Source organism: Pseudomassariella vexata, assembly GCF_002105095.1.
Source record: "Pseudomassariella vexata strain CBS 129021 chromosome Unknown BCR38scaffold_5, whole genome shotgun sequence".
In the NCBI taxonomy this organism is placed as follows: Eukaryota; Fungi; Ascomycota; class Sordariomycetes; order Amphisphaeriales; family Pseudomassariaceae; genus Pseudomassariella; species Pseudomassariella vexata.
In genome coordinates, this window is record NW_024467960.1 from 1806438 (window position 1) to 1827469 (window position 21032).

General features: G+C 50.3%; 6 protein-coding genes across 6 annotated transcripts; 2 read left to right on the plus strand and 4 right to left on the minus strand.

Moving 5' to 3' along the window:
* Positions 1-4421: 4421 nt before the first annotated feature.
* Positions 4422-6163, minus strand: BCR38DRAFT_340506 (nucleolar complex protein; the record flags this gene model as incomplete). Its single annotated transcript, XM_040855795.1, has 3 exons — positions 4422-4562; positions 4625-5510; positions 5565-6163. 3 exons carry the CDS (start codon positions 6161-6163, stop codon positions 4422-4424), a joined length of 1626 nt encoding a protein of 541 aa, XP_040717257.1.
* Positions 6164-6501: 338 nt separating this feature from the next.
* Positions 6502-7405, plus strand: BCR38DRAFT_456881 (ATP synthase subunit 4 mitochondrial precursor; the record flags this gene model as incomplete). Its single annotated transcript, XM_040861971.1, has 4 exons — positions 6502-6532; positions 6602-7050; positions 7109-7331; positions 7383-7405. 4 exons carry the CDS (start codon positions 6502-6504, stop codon positions 7403-7405), a joined length of 726 nt encoding a protein of 241 aa, XP_040717258.1.
* A 376-nt stretch (positions 7406-7781) lies between these two features.
* Positions 7782-9423, minus strand: BCR38DRAFT_408249 (ubiquitin-conjugating enzyme E2-binding protein; the record flags this gene model as incomplete). Its single annotated transcript, XM_040858247.1, has 2 exons — positions 7782-8438; positions 8839-9423. 2 exons carry the CDS (start codon positions 9421-9423, stop codon positions 7782-7784), a joined length of 1242 nt encoding a protein of 413 aa, XP_040717259.1.
* Positions 9424-9763: 340 nt separating this feature from the next.
* Positions 9764-14525, plus strand: BCR38DRAFT_456883 (uncharacterized protein; the record flags this gene model as incomplete). Its single annotated transcript, XM_040861972.1, has 6 exons — positions 9764-10253; positions 10300-10929; positions 10981-11048; positions 11607-11697; positions 11845-12390; positions 12421-14525. 6 exons carry the CDS (start codon positions 9764-9766, stop codon positions 14523-14525), a joined length of 3930 nt encoding a protein of 1309 aa, XP_040717260.1.
* Positions 14526-16038: 1513 nt separating this feature from the next.
* Positions 16039-18174, minus strand: BCR38DRAFT_465224 (phosphatidylinositol-specific phospholipase C). Its single transcript, XM_040862696.1, has 2 exons — positions 16101-18174; positions 16039-16051 (listed from the first exon to the last, which is right to left on the minus strand). Exon 1 carries the CDS (start codon positions 17822-17824, stop codon positions 16415-16417), a length of 1410 nt encoding a protein of 469 aa, XP_040717261.1. The 5' UTR covers positions 17825-18174; the 3' UTR covers positions 16039-16051; positions 16101-16414.
* A 668-nt stretch (positions 18175-18842) lies between these two features.
* Positions 18843-20871, minus strand: BCR38DRAFT_473569 (uncharacterized protein; the record flags this gene model as incomplete). The annotated part of the gene is made up of 2 exons (XM_040862943.1): positions 18843-20021; positions 20690-20871. 2 exons carry the CDS (start codon positions 20869-20871, stop codon positions 18893-18895), a joined length of 1311 nt encoding a protein of 436 aa, XP_040717262.1. The 3' UTR covers positions 18843-18892.
* Positions 20872-21032: the final 161 nt, after the last annotated feature.

Below are 21032 nucleotides of genomic sequence, written 5' to 3' on the forward strand. Positions count from 1 at the left end.
CGAGAGGAGGTACAATTGTACTTAAAAGAAACCCCGGAGGTTGAAGCGAGCGGGAAGTGCACAAGTCGAGCTCAGGCCAGGGATTGGATACCTGTTGGCCAAGTGCAGCCGGACCGGCCCTGCGACAGTAGGGCAGACAGTAAAACCACCCCTTTGGCAGTGCACGCCCTAGCCATGAACCACCTTGAGGGCACGCGACTGGACGGAGCCAAACACGAGCACCGCTACACGGACGGTCTGGGGTAGCAGGAAAGTACCGAGCTGCCAAAAGAGTGCAAGGCCAATAGGCCAAGCAACGAAAAAGCAACGGTTGGGGGGAAGGAGCGAGTACATAGCTTCGTACATAATAGTCGCGACAGCCCTGCCGAGGTTGGGCATCAACGAGCAATTGATACCTAAGTTCCTTTGGGAGCGCGCCTAAGGACCATCACTCCCAAAAGCGCCCACGAGCACTATTTCCCACCCACTAACAGCCACTAGAAGGCATCTCAGGATTCCTATTGCTCAGCACCTGGTGGGGTGCACTTGACAATTGCTAGGCACTGGTCATCAACAATTCGCACTGCAAAGACAGAACACCAGGCCGGACGGAGCAGGGGCGCGAAGCGCAATCGATCGATACGGACAGACAATCTGTCTATCTCTTCGACGCCATCAGGCTGTGCCGGCATCATTCTGGATATAACACCTTTGGGTCGAAATGTGATTGGGGTGACTGTCACCGGTGCGAATTAACGCGATGATCGTGTTTGGTTCCGAACGTGACGTTGGAAAGGGAGATTGTATTCTCCCGGTTCTTAGAAATGGGGCCAAAGTTTGAAATCTTCCGGAAGCTTTCCCGGTTCGGTCTGGCAACAGCTAATTCTACCACTCAGCGCCGTAACGCCCTGACTCGCGTGTGCAAGTGTACACCGCAAAGGGTGTCACATGACATGGCTTTTGGACTTCAAGTCTTCTTTTTGTATACTCCGTACCTAGGTATGATATGATTTTCACTGAGTTGGGAAATTGGGCCGACGTGATCAGTCTTCTGATATCATAGCCACCTTGTCGCGGATATGATTCCCAATGGCTCGGAGCATCACCTCAGCATTATCTATGGTTCTGAACTACACCGACGGGAGCCCTGGATGTTTCGAGGCTGTTCCGCCGTCCGTGGTGTCGGTGTTGTCGGTGTTCATTATCCCAAGGTGACGATGACCGAGTAAGCACCTTGTTTCGCATTCGCTGCATCTGCCTGCTTAACGCATCAACGCTATTTGATATCATTTTGGGTAGTGCATGAAACGCACAGTACTATCAATCAATGTGCAGCATGCTTCGTTCTTCAACTCCACACTTGGGCGATCTGGTGTGAATCTCGTTCGGGACACGGAAATGTCACTTGTCAGATATGTAACAACCGAGACCGGGAGACTGGAGTAGGATCTTCCAAACCCTGCTAGGCCCAAAGATTCATGGCTCGTCTCCATCAACTCCATCAACTCCATCGCCCCGCTGGTCCGTGGCTTCATCATTCGTCTCATAAAAGACGGTGAGGTCTTGTGTTTGTCGAGTCGTCGAGATATTTAAAGTCAAAATCCTCTTACTTAACGTCTAGTTCCTCTCACACCGTCGACATGCGTTGGGGAGGAAGGCAATATCCACCTCCCAAGCTTGGCGACTGGCGCGAGGTTGACGTGCAAACATGGAGCCTCAACGAAATGTGCACAGGTGGCGGCCAGGATCCGATTGAGCAAAATAGGCTCATCCTGACAGCGGGCGAGCGGGCTTTTGATGGGCTTGCCTGGGTTTGGCGTAAAATTTCTGGAATAGCGGATCGAAGAATTCAGAGATAGCAGGTATCAAGGTCATCCCAACTTGAAGCCTGGATTTACACCTCTGGTCCTTGTAGACACCGCCAAATTATGAGTAATAACCAAGGCACGACCAACCCGCCGCATTGCCGCATTGATAGCGTAGATGGGATGGGCTGAAGTCTTTTTTTGGTGAAGGAAGGGGCGAAATGACGCAAAGGATGAGTGCTGGGCCTCAAATGGTATGGCGTAGGTTTGAGCTGCCAAACGAGACAGTCACCGGGTGATGAGGTCCGGCCTAAACGGCGGCATCACTGATGCGGCAATCCAGCGCCCCCTCTGTATGAGGCCCATCGTGTCGTAAAATTGTATGTCCATGACGAAGGCCGACTATTAGGCGCGCCGATGTCAACAGGAAGTGTCGAGTTTCATCCGAGCTGCGCTACATTCAGAGCAGGCAAAATCTTTCACCGCACGGTGAGTTGTTTGCCAATCGGGGAAAAAAAGAATGCACACTCATGCAAGGCAGTAGAATGCAGTCGGGCTGTAGTTTCCAGCTTCAGCCTGGTGTGAGAACGCGTGGGATGAAGCGCGTCAGATGAAATGGAACTGTAACCGATGTGGCTCGCCCTGATCGGATGATTGGATCTGAATGCGCAAACTTGGCGGCCTGTCGTAACAGACCGTGACAGGCGTGGTTATGCCTTACAACTTCCGCGATTACCATCATTGATCAATCCACGCTCGTAGAGAGCATCAAGGTGGGACTTGGTCAGGTCTTCGTCTCGAACCAGGGAGACGACGCCAAACCGTGGTCTAGTGACGCATCTACCGGTTCATGAACAACTCAACTCTGCGAGTGACCCCAAGAGGGATAAGTCGTGGGTGTTATGCTTGTGGGAGGGACCCCAATCAGAAAAGTCACCCACAGGTACCAATAGAGCTTCGACGTCGGGAGCCAGTCAACTGTGGTTGAGCCCACGTTGGGCATGAACACCTGAACGATGTGACCATCGGGCCGGCTTTTATGCGACCAGGTCACACAAGATCACGCCCCGTTCTGGTATGATCTGACGGCTCAGGAGCCCAAGAGAGAGAGAGAGAGATCTTTATCATCGGCAAGTTGGATTTCAGTGGCATAATTGGAACGGAAATGGGATCCGTCGCAGGAACAGGGCCCAGGCGACAAGGGACACTCGATAGGCGGTGAGCATGTAGCTCTTGGATTCTATCGCCAACATTCTTCCACGGCCCCAGACACACCACAAACAGTCGATACAAAATAACAATCGTTGCCCAAGTGCCTGGCCACGCGGTAGAATGCCAGCTTCGTGATTAAGGGCTCCCTGTGAGATTAACGTAACTATTCTGACTTTTGCAGCCCACAGCACTTTATCCGAGGCGGCCTTGGCGGCCACCACTGCTGGCACACGATCATCTCGTGGAAGACATCATCGCCTCGCCATCAGAACAGCCAGGGCATTGCTTGTAGAGTCGAGATCGTGTGCTCACATCCGGTGCAGAGCTAGCGCGTGAGTAAGGTACCAGGCGTAATCGACCAATCGCGTGTGACACCACGTACTGAACCAAAGAACTCATGGATAGCGTTCGTACTCTGTCGCGATGTTTGCTCAAATGGACTGCTCGCTATCGTCCTGCTTTCCATTCTCATTCACCAGCCGGCACTTCGGACATAGCTACCTGGCTGAACTTGCCGAAACCGGTGTTTGCTGTCGAGGAGCTCCAGCCTCTTATGGCGGTGTAGCACAACCCCCTGCACATTACTCTTTCCTACAGATATGGTCCATGAAACTAACAGATCCGATCTTCGTGATTGATACCATTTCCTTCAATTATAGCCAGTCGTTGTGGAAGACCCTCAGGTTTCTGAAACACACTCTTGCGCAACCTCAACCTCGAAAATAGTCTCTTCAGTGTATTTACGTATGTGAAGTTTGGTGTCCAAAGGCTGGACCAGCAATAAGGGAGGCCGTGGAGAATGCAAGAGCTGTTCGCATCCGCACCTTGCATTCTCGTTCCCAGTGCGAGAACCTTCCACGGTATCATAGGAGCAATCAGGAACATTTTGACTACGGGTACCGCCTCTTCCCGTCTGGCAGGATTAGCGGTCGACGCAGCGCTGCCACTTGAAGGACCCGGCTGGACTGCGGATGGGTCGGACTGCGGGTAAAGTACCGAAACAGATCATCAAATCCGAGAGCTCTTGGTAACGCTTGACAGCTCACTTTTCGTCTGGCCACAGTGGTGAGTCGACTCGGGATCTTCCCTGATTGTGAAACCCGAACGTCCGGATGCCGGAAATATCCAGTGATTAGGTAGGCACACGGAGAAAAGAAAACCCGGGCGTAGGAGGAAAAGATCCGTGGTGGTTGTTGGATCTCCCTGTGAACATCATAGAAAATACGTTATCTGGGAAAAGCGGCCACACGATGGCTAGCGGACTTGCAGATGGGATAGGCCTAGAAGGAATGAAGTCATGTCTGTTTGGAAGATTTGCAATTCGTCTTCTGCATTTTGCAAGGTGTCACATGAGTTACGATAGAAGCTCACGACAGAGCATGCCGGAGCACAGCTTTCTGGCAGGGGCTATGGGTTGTGACCTGATTAATTGAAATCCCAGAGCTTGGTGAGGAGATTGGCTTCAACTCCAGATTCTGAATCTTGAGGCAAAAAGATTCTCTTCGGTATCATAAACTCCACCACTGGCGCTTTCTTGACGTGCTTCGAGAGCTCCGCGTCGAGGAGCTACAAACAGTGGTTAGTGACTCAAAGATCTTAAATATAAAACATCGGCAAATCTGGCTTACACTGCTATATGAATGGTCCAGGAAATCTTCCATGTTGTACGACTGCTTCGTGAATTGCTCCGATATGATTTTCGCGATAGTCGCAACATTCGGGTGGTAGTGCGACTGAAGCTGGACCACCTCCCACAAGCAGCTATCAATAGCTTGTGTCTCCATGGGGTCTTGCTCGTCGGCGATGAAAGGGTCAGCAAGCCCCTCTGTCTCTATCAATGCCTTATCTTCTGGTGTTCGCGGTACACGATGAATCATGAATGTGCACTGTGGGTGACTCTTGAACACATTGTAGATCCACGGAATCACGGCGACTATTGCCGCTGGTGGCGCATTCAAACACAGTCTGGATATCTTCTTGACGAAGCTGGCGACAAGGGCCGCCGGCAAATGAGTTGAGGCCAGGAAAGTTTCCAAGAGTCTCAGAAATTTTGATCTGTGTTTGGAGTGGAGAATGTCGGCATCCAGCAACGAATATAGCTTTCGGTAGAATGAAGGGTAGTCCAAGTTTCTGTGCTGTATGAGATAGTAGACACCGGAAAGAGCGAGCAACGACACGGTTCCCCCGGAGTCGTACGAGTCGGTCAAAAAGTCGGCAAGAAGCTCTGGTTTTGTGAACCAAGGTGCGATGGACGTTGTCATGATGCCAAGCACCTTCTTCCTTTGGTCTCGATTTGGCCCAAGACCCAAGAGAGCAAGCCAAGCTTCCTGTCCTCGTCTCTGGTGTTGGCTGAGTGATACCACCGGGTGGTTCTTCTTCTTTGGCGCATCCAGGTAGTATCCGCCCAAGTCCTCATTTTTGGCTGGTACATCTTCAAAGAATGAGAGAATATCAAACGCGTTGTCGAAGAGACTCTCTTTACAGCTGCCATGGTCCTCATTTGAGAGAATTTCTCTAAGCTAGATTAGATGGTGTACCGTTTGAATCTTGGAGCAAAGTTGTACGTACTTGAGTGCCTTGAATGTATAGAAGCGAACATCACGAAACTCGCCCACGAACTTTTCGCAAAACTCTTGGCGCATGTCTTCTGAGCCATTGAGAATGAGCACATCCACTATATCCTTCAAGAATACCTTGGGAAAGGTATATTCCTCCTTGTTGCTCAGGTATTGGCCCTCGGCTTTCAAGATGCGCATAGCCAGTGTCAAACCTGTTGTTGCTGTCTCATCCTGACATAACGCAGCGAGGATAACTTGTTTATATTCTCCAAGTCTGCCTTTGAGCCAATTTATAACCACAATCTCCTTCTCTGACTGGCCGCTGTTCCTCGTCAAGCTACTTGATGCTAGTAGTCGCAAGAAGACTCTGCATAGTGATATTGTCGCGATCAACGCCGATTCGGAATCGTCCTTCTTTTTTGCGATCTCCAGGAGTGCTGTTATATTATTGTAGTTCTTCCTGGACTCTAATATGTCGTTCTCGAGCAGCAGGATGTTGGCATGTGCATCTCCCTCGTCGCTGCTTTCTGACTTGGCTCGTTTCTTAGCCTTTTCCTCGCTTTTGGAGCGCTTCCGCTTCAAGGAGCTGTCGGGAACTTTTCCAGGCATCGTGATTGTTTATGCCTTCGGCAAATCGGTCGATGGTCGTTGGATGTTTCTGGTATTGAATTTCCAGAAAATTTTACCCGGCTAGAGATGGGAGCTGCAAGGCTGTCAGCGCGGCAGAGCTTCTGAAGTTTAATTATGGGTCAGCTTCTAGCGACAGCTGTTAAAAGCCGGCAGAGCCCAACTCAGACGTCGCTTCCTCCAAAATTGGAGCCACGTGATTCCAGTCGAAGGAAGTCGGCATCCACTCCAAAAGCTTTGGATCATTGCGGATCCGAAAATAGCCTCAGTGCCGAGCTGCAAACTTCAAACCTCAAAACCACATCACCTCTCATCTCACAATGGCCTCCCGCTTGGCTAGAAGTGCGCTTGGTAAGTATATATGTCCGATTCCCTACACGCAGGCGTCAATTGGGTTGATCGCAGCTCACAAACTCCTAGGGGCCGCGCGCCTCCGACCGGCTGTCTCTCAACGAGCGTTGCCGGCCTTGTCGTCCATCAGCGCGAACCGATACAACTCCAACGTGCCCACCGACCCCAAGAACAAGGCGCAATCCATCATCGACTCGCTGCCGGGCAGCTCGCTCGTCTCTAAGACCGCCATCATGTCCTCGGCCACCGCTCTGTCCATCTACGGTATCAGCAATGAGTATCTGGTCATCAACGAGGAGACAGTTGTCGCCTTCTGCCTGCTCAGCGTCTGGGGTGCGTTGATCAAGTACGGTGGTCCTATGTACTCGGAGTGGGCCCAGGCACAGAATGAGAAAATCAAGAACATCTTGAACGCCGCCCGCGCCGACCACACCCAGGCCGTCAAGGACCGGATTGAGAATGTCGAGCAGATGGGTGGTGTCATTGAGACCACCAAGGTTCTTTTCGAGGTCTCCAAGGTACGCTGAGAGAAAAAGTCACTTGAAACACGGCGGGCAACGCTGATTGCGTTTATAGGAAACCGCGCAGCTTGAGGCCCAGGCCTACGAGCTCGAGCAGAAGACTGCGTTGGCTGCTGAGGCCAAGTCCGTATTGGATTCATGGGTGCGATATGAGAGCCAGGTCAAGCAACGTCAACAGAAGGAACTGGCCGAGAACATCATTGCCAAGGTTACAAAGGAGCTGGAGAACCCCAAGGTTCTGCAGCAGATTCTCCAGCAAAGCGTTGCCGACGTTGAGAGTAAGTCTATGGTTCAAATTGGTTTCTTGACAAGTACTAAAGCAATAATAGGAATCATCTCCAAGCCTCAATAGACGGTGGTTTAGCGAATTCGTCCCAGGAAGCAGAGATAGTCACTTTGTCATCCACCCGTGTCTTTAACACCCTGTGCATTAGTCAAAAGAGAGCTTTCAGAGAAGCAGTCACGGATTCTCTTTTGTTGTAGTGCTTTGTATGTTACAAAACTCGTCTATGATCTATCTCTTGTGAACATTACATTGCTTGATTCACAGTAGAGGAACTCAGGCTTCGAAGCCTTGTTTCGGGGCGACGTTGGCTCCTTACTTAAAATGGCCTAGAAGCTCATTCTCTGGATTTTTGTCTCCTCCACAACGTGCGACAAGCTTCCGCTGCCGCTCTTGTGTTACCAATTCTATTTGGCCAAATCTGAAAGTATCAGGGTACCGCTGCTCATCCACCGTCACCGTCCCATTTCTTCAACAATCCAACTGTCCACTCCTTGAAATTCCTGTCGTTCGGCGGAAGATACTCGTTACTCTGCTTCAGAAGTTCAAACAGATCGTCAATTGCACTGCTGGGAAGCGTAATGTCCTGGACAACTGATGACATGCTATCCAGCATCTTATTAGCCTCGTCCTGTTCGACCATGCGGTACAACACCTTGACGGCTGGACAGGCCAGTCGACTGTCATCCCCTTTTGTTGCTGAGAATGTGATGTTGCCATTGAAAAGCCATATATGGAGAAGCCCGCTCGGCTGGCCGATTTGACCTTGCTGGAAACTCGTCCCAGTAGTTGCGGCCAAGGGCATCATTATTGACTTGGAACAGCCGGACCGGGCGAGTGTGGCCAGAAGTATAGAACTGACACAGTTGGCTAGAGTCGGCTGTGTGCGTGGACCTGAGTTTGCCGGGTTGCCAATAGCTAGTTGCCACTTGAAGAGCGAGATGGTAGTTTGCTCTTTGGTAACGCCTATCTCACTTTGGCAGTTACTGCAGTATAGAGATTGACTCTGAACCGTTGAGCCATTGGGCTCGTCACCGAGGTTTGAGTCTTGTCCATCGGCGAGAATAAGTCCCAATTTTGTCGATTGTGACGACCGTGTAAGCTGATGGGTTAGAATCAGCATCGATACAGCAGACTACAGTGTACTAAAACTCGAGGGGCATGGAAATGGACTACGTGGTGATATATGTGTTGATTCTGATTTGAACATGTTACATACGCAGTTTCCATTCAACCGGCAAATGTACCTCCGGCAAATCCCAAGATTTTCACGTCCAGAGAAAGTCTCAGTGAAAGTCCGAGGCGTCTTACAGACTCACAGATATCAATCCCATGGCTGGTAACCAGGGTTCGACACCTGAGGTCCGAGGTGGAAGACATAGATCAATCTAGGGTATTGGTATCGATGACCACGCCACTGAAATGCGTTGACACAGGTTTGGCCACCTTCTATATACCCAACAAGCAGAAAAGGGAAAATATGAAACGAAGATCGCACTTACGCTGGAGCCTAAACAATCCGCTTTGGCAAATAGAAAAGTGGTTATGTCGACGAAGCCCACGCCAGCCTGTCCAGAAATCTGTGAGTTGGCGCCGTAGCCTCTTGTAGACAGACTTTTGTCGTCGTGATGGCCATGATTATGTGGCTTGTGACAGTGCCAGAACTCCATCATCTCGGCCCAGTTCTCACTTGGAAGATCCTTCCAGATCTTAACCGTTCCCAGCAAGATGACTGTAGTCTGGCATGCTCGACAACATACGGAACCCTCTGGTTCCAGATCTTGCGCACACCAAGGAATAGCCTGTGAATCCACAGACCAGGGCACATTGGTGGTATAAGATAACGCGAGAGGCAACCGCCACGAAAGGCTTGTGGCTTTACTGCTTGCGAGTGGTAGCGTCGAGGGCGCCGCGACTCGTCCTGGAAGTCTCAGTGATGCTTCATTACCGTGGTGACGAACCAAAAGGCATGAACCATCTGCTGATATTCTCGCTGCAGTGTTGGCATCAGCAGGAGACGGTAGGGAGCATCCTATCGAAACTTGTCGAATATTTGACAGAAGCTCGGCATAAATAAGAATAGCCATGATTATCGCGCTTGGTGATGAGTAGGACGATTTTATTAGTGAAGGCCGAAGTCAGTTTCTCAAAGTATCTGGGCTGCCCGGGTCCAATTCGCAAGGTGAAGTAGAAGGTGCGGAAAGAGAGACCGCGAACTTTATGGGAAGCTGCCAGTGACCTCAATGACCCATGCCTTTTACGGCTAGCGCTCCCGCATTTTGCATCATAGACTGCCCCACTCAAACATTGAGGAACTTCAATATCTGCGTCGGGGAAGGCATCATCTAAGCGCACTATTCCTCAACGTATAACTACATCGTCTGAGTCCTCAGTTGATCAGAGAGAGAGCGCTCACGATAATTCAAGATGACTTCGGTATTATCATACATCCCAATCGTCGGCAGGTTTGTTCCCGACAAGGAGAAACCCCGATCCATCAACATCCCACCTGTTGAGATTCACAATGTGGAGACTGCACCAGAGAAACGCCCGAGGACCCTCAAGCACCTGCTAAGGGCCAACCACGTCAACCACTCCATCATCTATCACAACTTGCAATTTGAGAACCATTTGCCTCATGCTCTTTCTTCGGCGTACTTACTCGGGGCGGACGAGAAGCAATTGCACAATATATATGATGTACAAGCAAAATTCCTCGAGCCGTGGGTGCCGTCGCCGGCCGAGGTTACACAAAACGACTGGAGAGACTTCCTCGGTGACAAGCACTATCAACGGGCATACGTCGATTTCTTCGAGGACTGTTTGGTCATGAACCACAACTACAACTGGAAGGCATTGGTTGACGAGTTTATGTTCCATGGCGATGAGCCTTTGGTGAACGGTCTCATCGGTGGACGTATGTGTTCCTCATATACTCATCGGGTTGTGCTAACAGTCAATAGTTGGTCATCCCCTGATCCATTTGGGGTATGCTTTCGAGATGGACAACCGTGAGGTGGCAATAGAGGGACTCGGATTGGCGGCCACACAGTACAACTTCTTCCACAAGTATCTAGACGATCCGTCTTACACGAAGCCTTCTTCGTTCAAGTCCACGAACCCACTGGAGCTATTCGGTAAGATAGCCACCGACAGCCGCTTCGATGGGCTCTTCAAGGAACCCGGGTTTACCAACATCGAACCTCTGTTTGAGAAGCATGAAGAACTCGTGATGGAGTACTGGAATGCTTGGACTCTCGATGATCCTGTGAAACAATTCCAGGATTCGCAGGAGGCGGCAGTCGCCCTACTCGTTGCTTCTGTGCGCCCAGGAACACATTCCTACAATTTCTTCATATGCCATGTTCTTACGACAAGTCACGCCGTCAGGATACTCCTCCCTTTAATTCCATCAAAATTCCACATTAGCCTAGTACGCGAATGGTGGCTGTTAACACTTGCGGTTTACATTGCGGAGATGCGACCAAAAATCGACCCCGACTACGTTGGAGATGCTGCAGGGAAACAGTGGAACTACGTCGAGGACAAGGCTATCAATGGACCATGGAACACGGATTCCCATTTTGTCAAAGGTAAGTTGACAATCGTAGGGACGGCAATATGTTGATGCTTACATTTCACAGCGGTGCGAGCAATGAAGGAGGCGGCCAGGACCTGGGGCGATGTTCACGAACGTTATCTGGCAGCCGCAGTGCGATTTGTTGATGACTTTGAGGGCTGGGCGCATTGATCCGACGAGAACGAAGCAAAACAAAGTCGATAATTAAGAAGAGCAGGTGGGACTCATCAAGGGTTATGGTTGCGATCGTTGTTCTTTAGAGTTCGAGCATCCTCAGGAAAGGGGTAGGGCGACTTATGAATCAACATGGTTCACCACGTTGAACTGGTCAATTTCGCGAAGTTATCCAGTGAAGCACTATATGTAGTATAATTTGTGAACACTTCGTTACATGATGAAGTTTGGCTATACCTAAATTATAAATACGAGCAGGTGCTTCTGATGATCAATTTGGGTTGATCATTAACACCCACCTAAACGCGGAGGCTACTTTACGGCGACAACATGGAATTGTAGCAGAATGAGGATATTACACTAGATGATGAATTTTAGGTTACGGGTTTGAATACGGAAGATCGTTGAATTTTAGAAAACAAGGAACAAGACGGCCGAAGGTTTGTAATTAATGTAAAGAAACCTACGGGTTAATTGAAAGTCGAATGTTAGTCACATGAGAGCGCGGCGGCCCAGGACGCGCCACCCGTGGGCAACCGCACCCGCGATTCGCAACTCCAACGTCGTAGCTGCCTTCATCTCGCCCCAACACCTGCATCTTTGTTGTGTAACACAAAACCCTTAAATGGCGTAATTCTCTTCGCATATCATGACTCTAAAGTTCGATTCTTTTTCTATGTTGGCGCTTGATTGAACTGTGGAAGTATTCAATTCGTAATCTTTGTCCTCGAGCCGCACGTCGCCCTCAACCCAGCCGATGAAGTCTCGCCGTTTTTTTGCTCACTCGCAATGGCTCCGCCTGCGAAGCGCCGGAAGCGCAACGTTATACACTCGGAAGATGAAGCGGAACCGAAGCCTCAGGCAAACACCCTCTGCAATTTCTTGTTCTCCTCCCCAGAACAGCAAGACACATCTCGAGTTGCGTCCGCATCACCAAGCCCGGCCACGAGGAAACTCCCAAGGCCATCCGCGCCGGCCAGCCAGCCACGAAAGCCGAGTACCCAGCCTTTGCAATTGAAAGCAAACGGCGCGAGTAGAAATGGATATAAGACCACCAGCACAAGCCCGGAAAAGCCAAAGACCAGGGCGCCGAGGAAGGTCAAGGTTGAGGAGAAGGGAAAGACGGCCGATCTCAGGACACTATTCTCAAAGCAGGCAGAGCGTGCCCCAAACGTCTCGCCGACTAAGTTGGACGATATAACAAGCGATCCGATTTCCGACGAAGACACCATAGGAGAGCATAGGGCTGCGACTGCTAGCCGAGTCAGCAGCATTGCACGGAAGCGCTTCAAAGATGGAGGTCAGAATGGAACGGCAACGGTTAATGTAGGAGGTCAGAGGTTCCTGAAGCCTTCTCGGCCAACACGGGATCCAGCTCAAGATGATGAACAAAGACCGTGGTCGGAACGATTTGGTCCATTGAACCTGGACGAGCTGGCAGTACATAAGAAGAAAGTTGCAGATGTTCGAAGATGGCTCGAGGATGCCATGGCAAGGAGGATGCGGCAACGCTTGTTGATACTGAAAGGTGCTGCTGGGACGGGTAAAACGACTACCCTGCGTCTTCTAGCCAAAGATATGCGCTGCGAGCTGCTCGAATGGAGAAATCCTACAGGATCGCTTGGTGCCAATCTTGGCTATCAATCAGTTTCCGCCCAATTCGAAGAGTTCCTGGGCAGAGGCGGCAAGTTTGGCCAGCTGGACACAGACTTGGAAGTCCCAGTCGTGACGAAACCCGCCAACGAACCGAGTAAAGACAGTTTGCGAAAGATCATTCTAATCGAAGAGTTCCCGAACACCTTCACGAGATCTTCAACCGCATTGCAATCGTTTCGAAACACGGTCATGCAATATTTGGCTACCAACACGCCTTCCCTGGCAAACTCCGGTCAGCAATTCTCCAAAGGCCCTATCACGCCTGTAGTGATGGTAATATCGGAGACACTTCTCACAACTACATCGGCCTCTGCAGACAGCTTTACGGCCCACCGTCTGCTTGGCCCCGAGATAACTCGGCATCCCGGTGTGTGCATGATTGAGTTCAATGCAATAGCACCGACGTTTCTCGCTAGTGCCCTCGAGCTGATAGTCCAGAAGGAAGCACGCAAATCTGGCCGAAGACGAACACCAGGCCCACAGGTGCTCAAGCGATTGGGCGAAATAGGTGATATTAGAAGCGCAGTCTCATCACTAGAATTCCTTTGTCTCAAAGGTGATGCCGATGCGGATTGGGGATCTAAAGTGGCATTCACAAAGCTTAAGAAAGGGGTTAAGGACGGGATCTCTTTGACGAAAGGGGAAACGGACAGTCTAGAGCTTGTCTCGCGACGAGAAGCGAGTCTGGGCATATTTCACTCGGTCGGCAAAGTTGTATACAACAAGCGAGACGAGGTGTCTTTACCGAGTCACACCCCAGAAGGCAGAGCTGAGGTTCTGCCCAGCTACATGGCCCATCTTTCACGGCCACATCGATCTCAAGTTTCAGTTGAGAGTCTCATCGATGAGACAGGTACCGATACGCATACCTTTATTTCATCCCTTCATGAGAATTACGTCCTCTCGTGCGAGTCAACTGGGCCGGCAGACCCTTCGTCTTCTATTGATTATATGAACGAATGTATCGAGTACCTTTCGGAAAGCGACTTGCTCTGTCCGTCATCCGATGCGTTTTTTGGAGGACGAAATTTCGGGGCAGGGGGCTTCTCAGAAAGGGACTCGGGAAGCCATGTGTTACGGCAAGATGAGATTACCTTCGAAGTGGCAACTAGGGGTCTGCTTTTCTCTCTGCCAAATCCTGTGAAAAGGATCGGGACGACATCGCATAGAGGTGGTGGGGATGCTTACAAGATGTTCTACCCAATGAGTCTCAAATTGTGGAGGGAAAAGGAGGAGTTGGAAAGTGTCGTCGATCATTGGTCCACAAAGCTGTTGAAGGGAGACGAGGCTTCTCATAATCTCACCGATGGTGCATTGGCCTTTCGGAAACCCAAGTCTACCAACGTTGGGGACTGGATCAGTAAGCAGGCATCATTACAAAGGCCCAATAGCCAACGGAAGGACCTCGATCACGGGCAGACTCCGGCGGCGCCTTTACTATCCCTGGGAAGCTCAGCACGCAGAGAGATGTTGCTCGAGCGATTGCCGTATATGGCACACATCGCCCGGCAGCGGAAGTCCTCCGCCAACAACATGCGACTTAAAGAAATCGAGAAGATTGTTTCGTTTTCCGGTATCAACGGAGCTGCCGACGAGGAGGCTGCCGAGGGCGATGAAGCCAATGGTGCCACTGGCGAAGCGTGGGCTACTGACAAGCCTACTGAGGAGGCTTCACCGCGAAAGAAACGTCCGGGTATTCAGCTGAAGAACGACGAAACTGTGGCGGCGCTTCCAGTTCATGGACTGGTGTTGAGCGATGACGATATAGAAGATGATTGACGATCAACTAGACTAGGGCGAAACAAGCGTGTATTATAATCAACACCGAGACACTGTTGCTGTATAAAATGGGGTATAACTGGTTGGTCAGGCATGGTTGTTCAAGCCGGTACCTTGATGTTCTTTGCATGTAAGAGCTAGGCATAGCTGAAAAGGTTGGCAGAAAAACGGCATGTCTTAGGAGGACGAAAGTCGTCCCTAGGACTCAACCCTGCTTTCCACGTCTGGGACTTGCGGTGTGTGGGTGTAAGAATGCGAAACGTTGGTGCATTGTAATCCGTAATGCGGCAAACTTGCATTGCTCGCGAGTTCGAGACAAGATGCCACATTGAGCCAAAAATAAGTCGGACGACGACTAATCCAGAATACCTGCAGCTCACTCTGTCAAGCTTTGATGTCACCGGCCCACATACGGGCATTGCAGCCAGAGGTGAATTTAACTATACTTATCTCGTGTTGTACTCAGGTATTCTGGGGCCCTGGAACCCGATTTATACACTGAAGATCAGAGACTGGCTAGACTGGCTTGACTGACACAGAAGTCTGCGGACCTGGGCACTACATACCTACGTCAGCAAAATACGACAGGCCGAGCTCTTCGCAAGCTCGGGTATTTTGGGGGCTTTATTCAATATATGAATTAGATCTCGCTGTTACGAGGTGACTGACTGGGCTACTCGTTTCAAACTTACTCGTAGTGATATGTGAAACTTGATTTTTATTTCCTTTGCTTATAGCTTCATCTTCTCTACAATTATCTAATGTTGATGAGATCATCGTGTTCGCATATTGTCTTATGCCAATTCGGTTGCCTTCAGATTCGTATCTCGCATGAGTCGTATCCACCAACACCAACCATGCCCAGAATGATACTAGAAATCTGAGGGCTATAACTTGACTACTATCCCCCAAAAAGCTTCTACCTGAAGATTGCTGAGGGGTAGCACAGAGAAGAGGCTTGCGAGAGAGACTGGAATAGGTTGGCGGTTGGACTGACTGATCGCCCAACCATGACGACGCAATCACAAGTCGAGCCGATCCAGGATAACGACACATACATTTCTTCGTATATGAACCCTTCGGACGATTCAATCGCTGAATTAATGTTCCGCGGCGATTTTCTAGCTGTCGCCTCCCTCCTTCCTTACAAAAACCACCCCAGCTGAGTCGCATGTGTACCCTCTCCCAGTGATAACCCTTCTCAGATTGCGAAGCGAGTCGTCGAAGCTCTTGGTCAGGCGGGTTTTCCTGTGGTGGATGGTGGTGGACGAGCTAGGGAGATCCGCGCCGAGATTTATGCTTTGACTTGCGTGTGTGATAGTGCTAGTGGGAGGGATGATGTGGCTGCTGGCGATGAGGTTATAAAAACACAGTAGGGCAAGGAGAAGAAGGACCACTATGGCACTCGGCTCTAGGGATCGTTAGACGAGGTGCAAGCTCGACAGCGTGGAATCTCCACAAGGAGAAATGTAATGTGAGAAAGGGGGTGACGTGCGCGGAAGGTGGAAAGCGTCGCATGTCTGGAGCTATGAAAGGTTATAACACGAACAGCCTACCAGATATAAGACCACTTACACAAATTTCTACATAAGCAGCGGTAATAAGAAGTCCGTGTTCCTAATGTCCCTTTGCACCGTGTAACACTGTATAAAACATACAAAAAGCGGTTTCCCCGAAAATAGCCTTCTCGTACTAGACAGAGTCAACCCGCCTTGGGGTCTTAATTGTATACTCCAAATTAATCTTGTTCTGGCCGTGTAACTTAACCCTATCCAAGAACCCCTTTTCCAAATCCTTTTGCTGAACTTGGCCGTTATCCAAAAGTGGTTGCCTATTGTGCCACCAGCCATCTTTTTCTCAAGTAGTCCCCCGCTCTAGAAACACACACCCTACCGCAAGCACACTACTGCTTTCAACTGTAACTTCGCATTCCATCCCACCACACATCTGATCAAATCCCAATCACCCCCCTGCCCAACCCAGTCCGTAACCACAATGCCTGTCCGCGCATCGCCAATAGCCAGCCCAGCAGGCCCCTTTCCTATCGCGCCATGCCGCAAACACAGATACTCAATAATGGCCGGGTTAACCTTCGCAGCGATCTTCTCAGGCCAACAATTGGCGTTGAAGAAGTTGCTTGCCGTCAAAAAGTTGACGAAAAACGGCTTGTATTCCGGCGGCGCATCGCGGTGATTATATACCGGCTCACCGGCGCGCTCCAGATGGCCCCGCACAAGATCAATCTTCTTCTGCACATTATGGCTCTGGTCCACGTCGTAGAAGTCCTGGACGCGCGCGATGCCGCTCCCCGTCATCTCGTCGGCGCAGTTGTCAGGCCACTGGCTGCAATCCAGACCAAAGCCCGTGCCACCGTTTTCGCCGTCCAGAACGGGATCGTTGGCGTACCGGCGCAGGAGCACGATTTTGCCTCGGACCTCGCCGAGTTTAGGAATATACGATTTGGTAAACCACTTGGTACCGTCGTTGCAGTACCGCTCCTTGAGGTATTTAGAGAGGTGGTGATCGGTACCTCTGCCTGTGCCCTCCCGCTTGACACTCATGATGAGCGTCTCGGATTTATTGGCATCCAAGAAGGCGTAGACGTCCTTGAGCATATCGTGAAAGTACTTGTTGCCCGTCAGTGAGATGGGGAACGCGCTGTGGACTAGACTCAGGTCCGAGTTGTCGATGTTAACTGACACCCGGATGTCGAAGAAACGCACGCCGTTGTCGAGCTGCTCTCGCACGTTGACGGCCTGGCATCGCACTGAGGGAAGGGCAACGTGACAAGTTGGGCTGTTGTGCGTTCCTGGAATGGACAGGGCTGTGAGCGGGTAATCGCTGTGCAGCTGGTTCATCCAGCTGGATAGATGGGCGGAGCTGAAGATGGCGAGACAGCTGCCCGACTGCACGTACACGCACGTGTACTCATTGGGCCCATCGTCCAGCTTCTTGGCGACACTGCACCGCGGAGAAGAGCTCGGCGCATCGATTTGGTACCGGTGACCATCGGACTCGAAGGTCAATCTAAGAACTTCCCGGCCCGGGTCCGCTGCGCGTATGTCGGTCTCGCGGGTTTCAAACTTTCCAATGGGGATCATGACCTCTTTTCGATCCCGGACGTCGCCCTGGGGCTGCACATGGGGGGCAACCGATGATGAGTTGAAGATACCCGTGATCCTACTCGTGAAGTTGCCTTGCGAAGTACCTTTGCTCGAGACCGGATGTCCCTCGAACCGCTCCACCACCTTCAGCTCGAGTGGAGTAGCGGTGAGGTTGCGAATAGTGAGGTCAGCCATCTTGTATATAAGCCAGTGGGGTTTTTAGGACGGAGCAACGGGGACGATGGACGGCCTGTAGCCCATGACGACGACGACAAGGACGACCCAGAAGATATATGTGTAAGGAGTGTAAAATAGCAACTAGCAACTAACTGGGGCCAAGATATTTCCGCGGGAATTGCTGGGCTATGCCATTGGACGACTTGAAGTGGAGGTACCAAGAGTCTGTATGCATGTTGAGGCTCAGTCGTCAATTTACTTAGGTTAGCAAGGTTTCAGAAAATCGGGTTATCGAATTATGCCGAGACTCTGAGCCTTTTCAACTCCTCATATCAAATAACCCAGAGAAACTCATGTTAACTCCAAATGATGTCAATGACTGAAGTTTGATAGCTTCTTACTGAGGTACGGGGGCCATAGCTAAATATCTATCCAAACTCCAAATTCCCTGAAGTGGTAGTAGGTTTACGGTAGGAGTGTACAAAATCCAGTAACCCTTTTATTAAATAATTACTATTGTATGTGTAGTAAACTGTTTATGAAAATAATAGCCCCTTTGAAATGAACATACTGGCGAATAGCCTGCCATTGGCAAATGGATAAAATTTGGAAATAGAGGGGTACGTAGTGTGCACGTAGTAATGTTGCGGTTGGTAATCTGGGGTAATCTGGGGTTTTGACAGTCATTTCGCTATGGACTACCGTAGTGAGATAGGTATTCCCACTGCGAAATTAACAACCGGCACCTGTCAGTCGAATTTGTATGCTTGCGTCAGCAACTACTCAAGTTTGCTATGCTAGGTACTACATTCACTGTTATTGGTATTCCGACCCTATCCTGACTACTCTCGGCCCTGAAACGCGGGTGAATAAACTCCATACCAACCTTCCTTCCTTATTCATAGGATTAGCGATAGCTTCACACAGTATAATCCTCCTAAATGTACTATTATTGGTGACTTGAATCTCACAGCTTGTAAGACGCACCCATAATACCAGTTTGCGGAATGGTTAACTTATAAATAAGCTACATACTGCCACCATCTTGTAATCATGCCAGCAAAACTCAATTATACAATACGCAAATTATCTGCGTGGCTTTTGATTCCAAGACCAATGCCCTTTGGGATCATCTGCCAGCTCCCGCATCGCCCGCACATCAGCTGCGTCCGGCCCATTCTCAATGATGCCAGCTTCGACCGCCAGCTCCGCATACTTCTTGGCCAGCTTCGCCTTCCCGAACAAGTTGTATTTCAGCGCGGCAATCGTGTACGCACCCGCAATCCTGAACTCGAGCCTTTCCTCCCGGTACAGCGAGATCAGCCGCTCGACTAGTGCCGGCGATGCCTCCTGGTTGCTAAAGTCGGATATCTCGTTCTCGATCTGGTAGATGGAGAACAACCGCGCATCTGAGGCATCGGCTTCCGTCTTGGATAAACTGCACTGCGAGCAACTGCAGGAAAACCCCCACGATGCACGAGCTCGCTCCTGACGGACTGATCTGGCTTGGAAAGAGTCCAGATACGAGATGCTTAGCTCCTCGCCTGGGTGGATATCCCGTACGGCGTGTGTGTGATGCGTCAGGTTGTTGTCAATGTAGAAGGCCACATTGGGCCGGCAGTCGTGATTGAAGCGGGATACTTCGGGGAAGTTGCCCAAGTGGAAGCCGTCTTCTTCCCCAAGACTCATCTGGAAAGAATTGGTGAATATGACGTCGCTGATCCGATGGCCGCCGAGATCACCGGCCTGCGCCATGAAGCTGTCTTTTCTCGCTGTCGGCAACTTGTTCACGGCCAACTCGAGTAAGCGGTACTGGTCCTCCAGTTCGGACTCTTCAATGAATTTCAGATGAACAAGTATAGCGGGCTGCACAGCCATGATTCGTTCGCCCCGGCGGATCTTTCTCGTTGCTATAAGACCGAGTCCTTTTCCTGGCACTGCTGCGAGGAGGAAATGCGAAGATGCGCCTTCGAGCCTCGCAGTTACCTTGGGCAGTCGTTCCACTCGTTGGTGATTTGCCATCGTCGTCACGATACTCATCCCCTGACCAGAGAAGCCGGTATTTGACCACACACAGTATCTCTCCTCGCATGAATGCGGTCCTTTCCAGGAATCCGCGATACGCGTTGCTTCCTCTTCCAAGGGAGGTCTATGCTGTCCATTGATAACCCTATTTGAACTCGCGATGGGTAGGTCGTCTCCATGATTCAGTCGGCTTGAAAATTGATCAGTTGTCCGCAAAGGGCTCCATGAATACACGTCGGCTTGGTATAATTGACCTGAAGTAAGTGACACTGAATAAAGCACTAATGCTAGAGACAGCTTCATTTCCAGACAGTTTCGAAGCGAGAGTGTCAATACAACGCATTAAACAAGAATAGTTCAGATGAGAAGGATATGACGGGAATATGTCCTGAAAGGTTAATAATCATCGCAATGTCAAGACGGCTGGCTGGCCGGCTGTAAGTCATGCTCGGATGATGTTTCATGTCTCTCCTGATGTGCGCTCCAGAGGACAACCGAGTAAGAACCCTCGATCTTGGCTTCAATCCTGGCTTCAATCCTGAAACGAACACCAGCCTCGTAGCTGGGCACTACGGAACTTTTCTATCAAAGACCAATCCCGGTGTACGTTTGAGTGCCCAGATGTAAATTAAGATATTAGGAAAAAAAAGTATGGTATCAGTCTGATTGCATCACTCGGCTAACCAGAGGAAGAATACGTAAAGTAAATAAAAATCTGAAGATACCGGGGTTCGAGAGGATGTTCTACGTATGATATATGGGATCAGTGCTCCAATGACCCCAATGCTAACATTAAACGCTTGACTACAAATGCTGATATTGACGCAATCCCTAGGCCTATTGCCTATATTATCGCACAAGGTGGCATCCAAATCAAGTGCTCTCAAGTTGCTGATTGGTACCTGCGTCCATGAGACGCTTTGAAGGTCAGGGAGCAGTCGTAGCGTGCTTGGGACGATTCCTTCGTGGTTCTCACTGCAAATCAGTCCTAGATGGCTGGGACCACTCCGATGGCCACCATGTCCAAACAAGATACCCATTATGGCCTGACCGCAACGAGACATCGAACACTTTATACCCGTTGTGGTGAGATGTCGTGATGTGTTGTCAATCCATATGCAGCAGGAATAGGCGGTGTCTATCGATAACTTTGATAGCTGCCCAGCGCCCCATCTTTTAGTTCTCCTGCCCCACCCAGAGA